At 40.3% G+C, this 8001-nt stretch overlaps 1 protein-coding gene across 1 annotated transcript; it reads left to right on the forward strand.

Annotated features, from left to right (window-relative positions):
• Nucleotides 1–3033: 3033 nt before the first annotated feature.
• LOC109221375 lies at nt 3034–3495 on the forward strand. The gene has a single exon (XM_019385859.1). The coding sequence runs from the start codon at nt 3034–3036 to the stop codon at nt 3493–3495; it is 462 nt and encodes a 153-aa protein (XP_019241404.1).
• Nucleotides 3496–8001: the final 4506 nt, after the last annotated feature.

An 8001-nucleotide genomic window follows, 5' to 3' on the forward strand; every position in this document is an offset into this window, starting at 1 on the left:
TTAACTTACAAAAACCTTTTTTCAAGCCTACCTCTAATTTTATGTTTAAAAAAATGTGGCTTAGCCACCCAGATTTTAAGCATATAGTGTTATCGCATTGGCACTCCAGCCCTTTGTATTTCCATTCACTCAAAAACAAAAAAAGCCTGAACTCCAGTATAACTTTCTTCTCTGATTGGTGTCTTTTTCAGGACCACTTTAATACTCATATTAAAGAATGGAACCTCAATACTTTTGGTAATATTTTCTACAAAAAGAAAATTCTCCTCTCCAGAATAGGAGGCATCCAACGAATGAACCCAAGCAACAAAAATTCTTTCCACTACAATCTAGAAAATATACTAATAACAGAATTAAATATAATCCTAAAAGCTGAGAAAGATTTTTGGAAACTAAAATCTAGAGTTCAATGGCTAAATGAAGGTGATGTAAATACTAAATTTTTTCACCTTACAACTATACATAGACGTAGATGCAACCGTATCCTTGGGCTACTTGATAGGGTAGGTAATTGGACGTTTGATCCTAATATCATTCACAATACAATTATAGACCACTTTCAACTTCTATACACAACTCAATTCACCTCAACTCCAAAATCTTATACTAATTATTACTGTAACGTACTATCCAATGACACACATATAAAACTAACACAACCTCTAACCACCAATGAAATCTACAAAGCAATCTCTTCCTTCCAACACTTCAAGGCACCTGGGCCAGATGGCCTACATCCTTTTTTCTTCCAAAAATTCTGGGAAGATACAAAAATAGCTGTAACTAATATTTGCATAGATACCTTGTCATCAGCTACTATCCCAGATGACCTTAACAAAACATTTCTAACATTGATTCCTAAGGTTCATCATCCTGAAACTATTGCTTAATATCGTCCCATAGGACTTTGCAATAATTTACAAGACAATTACAAAGATAATTGTTAACTGTATTAGACCATATCTATCTACTATTATTAGTCCTGCACAGAGTAATTTTGTACCAGGGAGACGTGCCATTGACAATGCTATCATAGTTCAGGAAGCAGTACACTCCTTTAAAAGGCAAAAAGGAATAATTGGTAACATGTTAATAAAAATTGATCTTGAGAAAGCTTTTGATCGTTTAGAATGATCTTTTATTCACTACTCACTACTTCAATTAAATTTCCCTTCACATTTAATCAAACTAATCATGTCATGTGTCTTAACCTCTACAATATCCATACTAGTCAATGGCAAACCTACTAATTTCTTCCAACCCACACGGGGCATTAGGCAGGAAGACCCCTTAAGTCCTTATCTTTTTATCATTTGCATGGAATCACTCTCCCGCCTGATTAACCATGTTGTCGATCTATTACAGTGGTCACCTGTTAAACTATCACGCAAATCAACACCCCTTTCACATCTACTCTTTGCAGATGATCTAGTCTTATTTGCCAAAGCTATTGACAAAAATGTACACACAATCAACAACATCTTCAACCAATTACATCATCATTCAGGACAACGCATTAACTTCTCGAAATCAAAAATTCTTTTCTCTAATAATGTTCCTGCCCACACTCAAAATAAAATTTCTTCACTACTTAATATCACACCCAGAATTACTTTTGGAAGATACCTAGGCCTGCGTATAACCAACAACACACTGACTTCCACTAATTATTAATACCTAATCGATCAGTTAACTAAGAAACTGGCAGGTTGAAAACAAAATTTCATAACATTTGCTGGCAGAACGACTTCCATCAAGTCAGTCTTAAATACTATCCCCACGTATGCCATGCAAATAAATCTACTCCCAACTAAGACACTAAAACATATAGATCATACTCAAAGAAACTTTCTCTGGAGCTCTTCTCCTGCTAAACAGAAGATCCACCTTATTAACTGGGACAACATTACTACTCCTAAGAGTTATGGGGGGTTAGGTATCCAAAAACTTTACCAAAAAATCTCTCATTATTAATGGCCCTCCTTTGGCGTTACTACAATAATAATAATAACACCCCTTGGGCAACTACTCTATATTTCAAATACCAATCTTATCTCCATCAACCTCACCCTCAATTCCATCATCCTAGAATAAACTCTGCTTCCTACATTTGGAAAAGCATGGCAAAAGCTTAGCCTTCTTTCAAACAAGGACTAGGTTGGAATATAGCCACTGGCAATCAAATTCAACTTTGGTCTGACTATTGGCTACCTACGTACCGACCTTTACGCCATCTAATTCATGGTCCGCTTAATCGCAATGAGCAAAACCTTCCACTAAGCTCAATAATCCAGAATGGCTCGTGGAATCTCCAATCACTTTCCTTTGACATATCTCAATCTCTATTCTCAATCATTCACCATAATTTGTTGAGTCTGGCATTAAGAGATACCGACCAATTCTTTTGGCATTCATCCTCTACCGGACTTTCTCCACCTCAACTGCTTATGCCTTAATAACATCTCCTCCACATAAGGAACAACATCATTCTCCACTCACTTGGATATGGAAGATACATACTACCAACAAAATTAAACATTTTCTATGGCTCATGCTACAACACAAACTACCAACCCTTACCTTTCTATCTAATCGTAACCTTGCTAATGGTCCCACCTGTCCAGTATGCCGACAAGCTCATGAAGATATTCTTCATATATTTTTCCACTACACCATTGTCTCCAACATATGGCATTATTTAAATATCCCTCTTCCCTCACAAATCACTCTAAATTGGATCAAACAACTCTGCCTTCCAACCACCTCTTCCCTTAATACAATTCCCTCCCGTATCCTAGTTCCAATTACCTTCTGGCACATTTGGATCAATCGTAATAATAATATCTTCAATCACACACATGCAAATGTTAATACCCTTAATGTATACAATCAGGCAGCCCAATATTATTACCTAGCTAACGCAGTCACTCAAAAACCCTCGCTAACTACTACAATTCCAATCAAATGGCACCCACCACCCCCAAGGTTTCTATAAGCTAAAATATTGATGGGGCTTTTGAAAAGCATAACCACATGGGAGGGGGGACTGCTGGAGTTTTTCGTAATGCCTCTGGTGCTTGGGTGTATGGTTTTACCAAACCACTGAGACATACCAATATTCTCCAAGCTGAACTGCTAGCCTTATACCACGGGCTACAACTAGAAAATGCTCACAATTTCAGACCTTTACAAGTGGAGACGGACTCTCAAGTACTCCTACACATCCTATCTAGTGCTCCACTAAAACACTCACATATCATTTTTGCATGCAAGTCGATGCTCCGGGATCTCCAGGTGACCCAGATCCAACACACATTTAGGGAAGGCAATGTTGTGGCAGATGTATTAGCCAAACATGGGAAGACAATCAAGAATTTCCAACATACTGATGTTCTCCTTTTTGAAAATCCAACTTATTTTGCTTTACCGCTTTTAGCTACTGATGTAACCAGAATTGTAACTTTTCGTTCAGTTCCAACCCCTGTAACGCACTAGTTATGTTTTAATAAAAGCCTTCTCAGCAAAAAAAAATGAGTTGACTTTTGCCTTTAAACCTTTAGGCGAAGCTGGGGAAGTATTGAATTTGTATTATAAAATTCAAGAACTCCTAGTGTCACAAATTAAATCGAAAGTCCTAGTTTGCATTATTGTCCACATTATTAGAATTTCTGTTAAGAAGTTTTTGTTTTGTTCAAATGTCTCTAGTCAAAGATAAGTATATATATGATGTCCTCTGTGTATTTTTGATAGTCACTTCAACAGAAATTCTGTGCGCAATTGGTGAATCTTTATGTTTGAGCTCCACTATAATTTTTTTTTAAAAAGAAACAGTGTGGCTTCCAATCCCCAATTTATAGCTGGATAAGCAGATAAACAATGAATAACTGCCAGAAATGGGAAGTGAAAGACCAAATATATATATATATATATATATATATATATATATATATATATATATATATGCTCCTGCAATTATGAGGCATCTGATAATTGCACACCAAAAGAGGAAATATGTGTGTTTACCCTTGAAATAGGATAACCATTAAACTTATAATATAGTTTTAAGGGCACGTGATTTCACCTAATACCAATTGATAAATGTAGAGACTAATAATAGAAATCAATAATAGGATAAAGCAAATCAGTGTTTGAACGAAATTCAGCCCTCGAGCTTTAATACCCTCGAACAGATTTGTGCAAGAACAATTAAAATATAACAAGCTGATGAACAAGTATATGAACTAAAGAAAAGGCGTTATATTGCTTTGATATCCCAGAGTGTAAGGTCCTTACAAAATGATTAGGACCCTCTTTATATAGTAGAAGATTCTTATCTATGGTATAATTCTAATTACGGAAGTAAATCCCATGATTAGCTAAACAAACGCCCTTGATTTGATCTGTTCCGAGATTTATGCTTTGAACTTCGACCAGTCACGGATATCTCGCCTTTCTGTTATTGTGCTTTGCTCGATGTCTGTCTTATTTGGTCACGATCGCTACCGGCCTTGATTCGATAGGTACCTCAATCCACGAACTCGATACCTTATCCTCGTGCTTTGGTCTGATCCAACCCGGGGGCACACCATTGATGCAATCTCCTGGCCTCGATCAAATAGTAAAATCGGGTAGGCCCGGTTTTAACCGTATACAGATAGTCCCCTCATTTCTCAGAGTGTAATGAGGAGAAATGAATTGAGCCTTCGATTTTGTACCTCGATATGTCATGATGCCATCCTCGTGATGTAAGCAACGAAAGTGACTGAAACGTCCCGTCGGTTCGTATATCGAGGTATTAAATGCATGTTAGTTATTGTCGGCCATTATTGGTTCTGAACCGTCATCTTCATCCTATAAATGTGCTTTCCTTCTCTTTGCCCAAACTTTACTCTTGATCTCTGCTCTAATCTTCAAAGTTTTTTTACATCCTTTAAGCTTCTGCATAATCTCTAGGTTTCATTATCAACCTTCCCTCAAAACACCAAGCATTATTCTCTTCTTCTTTCTTTAAACTTATACAAAAATGGAAAAAACGTCAAAAATTGTTCCTCAAAAGGAAAATCTTTTTCATCGTGGCCGGCCGGCGATAAAATACCGGTGGAGCCACGCCCTAAGGAGTGCGTTCCCGGGGGGTGTGAACTTACTTCCGACTTCAAAGTCGAGAAAACTTCGTCGGTCCCTGGTCGATGCGAGCAATGTCGAGATATATATGCTCAATAACTAAGGGTGACCTTGAGCAGGTAAAGAAAGATTGTCATTGGGAAGATAAAGAGGTGGTGATTTCGGCCCCCAAAGAAGACATTACTACCCATGTGAAAGGGTTTCTAAGTGTTTACACTTACCCTTTCACGCTGGGCCCTGTCAATCCCGTCATCATCGATTTTTTACGCCAATATCAAATAACCCTAGGTCAGATCCATCCCTCTTTTTGGCGGATTGTCATTCTGCTCCGATTCTTCGCGAGCAAAGTCGAAAGGATGTCTTTCACCCTCGACCATCTCATTAGGTTGCACAGCTCCCGTCTCTATCGAGGCGGGTTAATAAGGCTTCAGCATCGGGCTACCATGGTGCTGTTCTCGAGCATAGATGAAGACAAGGATCAAGGATGGATGGGCCGGTTCGTTCGAGTGAAGACTTCCGACCTATTCCCGACCGAGAAGATGCCATTTCCCGTAAAATGGAATATGAAGCGTAAGTACAATCCCACCTATAGCTTCCATTTACTGCTTTGTTTCCTTTGCTTTTTTAATTGACATCTCTTCCTATGATGTAGCGGTCTATAGGATGCCCGGTGCAATTCCTAACCTCGAGTGATGGGTTCGGAAACTGGCTTCGACCTCTTCGTATGCTGAGCGCTCATGGCGTGATTTGGAAAGTGGCCGATGGGAGGCCAAAATCATGGTAAGCCCCTTTTCACGTATTTGACGATCTTCTCCGAAATGTTTCTTTTCATACTCACTTGATTTCCTTTCATACAGGCCTCGGAAAAAATGTTGTCATGAGGCCCCCGTCCGGGAGGAAGAGGTGTCGCCCCCGGACCCAAAACCGGTGAAGGATAAAAAGAGGAAAAGTGTCTCGACCTCCGAGGACCCAAAGCCCAAGAAAAGTAAGGCTCGTAAGCCGAAGAAAGACACTGCTATCCTGCCTGTGGAGGTAATTCAGCGGCTAAGAGAGGAAGAAGAGAAAAATGAGGACGACGATGTCCGAGCTGGTGGCCCGAGTGAAGAGGACCACCGAGGCCCCAAAGGCCTCTGAGTCGGTGAGGGTTGGAGAAATTCAGCCTCGAACCGAGGGGGTCTCGGAAGAGGACCCGGACAGAGTCCCCGAGTTGTTGGGAATTGAAGATGCCTCCCACCGAGATGAGCAGTCGGCGGGTATGTCTGAAGGGGCCAGCTCCGAGGCCCTTCGAAATGAAGAGAACGCCCCAAGTGATTCACTTGGGGCAATAGAAATTGGAGACTCTCTGCCGCTTCTTTCATTCTCGGAAGGGGAAGTTCGGGAGGCTCAGGCTATGAAAGCCCCTCAGGTAGAAGGTGCCCTCGGAGGCGAGGACCTTTTCCAAAGTTGTTTTGCCGGGTTCGATGATGTCGCTGGCTTGAATGGATTGGACATACCGAGGAGGAGCTTGGGCGAATCTTCCTCGAGTTTCAGATTGGCCAGCCAGTTTCCAGCCCCCAGTGTCGATCCAGAGTGCAAACGGACCATCAATATTACGGTCGCGGAGGATGCACAAGTTTTTTCCGCCCCCGTAGGGGTGTCCAGTTACCTTCAAGGTCTGGTCACCGAGGAAGATCAAGCTCTGGTGGACGAGGTGGGAGCATCATGCCTCTTCAATGAGGCCCAGCAAGCTTTGAATCGGGTAAGCCCTAACTTTTTTTGTTGATGGAGTCTTCATACTTGTGTTTTTCTCTCCTTGCCTAATTCTTTCTCTTCTATTTTTGTAGGCCTCGGTACTTCATCATGAGACTTTCTTTAAGTCTCGAAGAGAGTTGAGCCGATATGAAGTTGAAATTCGAGGTCTTACCGAGGAAAAAAATGCTCTCAAGCTTCTTGGTCAGCAAAAAGAAAAGGAAATCAAAGGTCTCCGAGCTGAGTTGGTCGTGGCCCAGAAAGAACAAAGTGAACTGACCGAGCAGGTAAATAAAGTCTTAGACACTTATGACCTCGGTTTGGGAGTGATGGCTAATGATTCTAATAGATCTTAAACACTCTTGCCTTATTTTTGATGATCTAACAAACTTACTGCTCAGAACCAGTTAGGGAACCTGACTTACTTTGGATTGCTGCAAACTCTAACGGACTCCAATAAAAGATGAACTGCTACAGATTCAGGAGCTAGGAACCAAACAAGGACCTGATGCTCCTGTGGTTCCTATATAGCAGTACAGAGTCATTTGGACACAGCTGGAACTGAAGTGACTGACAGCACTGTTTCTGCCGCACTGCACCACACTGTCAGCCCACTCATTCTCTAACCAAACAAAGTACTCACATCATTTCAAATGATGTGATCAAGATGTACCAAAGGGGCTTTATACAAAAACATCACTGGAAAGGGTTCTATTTCTCATTCAAGCCTCTAGCAAAAACAGAAAAATCATTCTCTCAAGCTTGAAGAACAAGGTTGAACGCCACTACAGACCAGTTCCTAAAAGATTGATTGTTGCTGTCCTAGTTGAGTTGTAACCTTGTTATTGTACTTACTATATCTCCTAAATCGCTTACTTAGAAGCATACTGATTAGGAATTCTCTTGTAAATTCGTAAACTCGTTGAGTTTATGTTGTGACTAGATTTAGTCATAAGGAAAAGTCTTTGTAATGTAGAGTTACAAAGTGGCTTGTGGTGACAACATCACAAGTTAGAAAAAGCCTTTGTAACTAGGATAGTCACAAAGTGGCTTGTGGTAAAGGTACCACAAGTTAGTTGAGTATATCCTTTGCAATCGGAAGTATTGTAAAGTGGCTTGTAATAGGTAAGATTACAAGTTAGTGAAGTTAAA

This window comes from Nicotiana attenuata, unplaced genomic scaffold (assembly GCF_001879085.1).
Source record: "Nicotiana attenuata strain UT unplaced genomic scaffold, NIATTr2, whole genome shotgun sequence".
Classification (NCBI taxonomy): Eukaryota; Viridiplantae; Streptophyta; class Magnoliopsida; order Solanales; family Solanaceae; genus Nicotiana; species Nicotiana attenuata.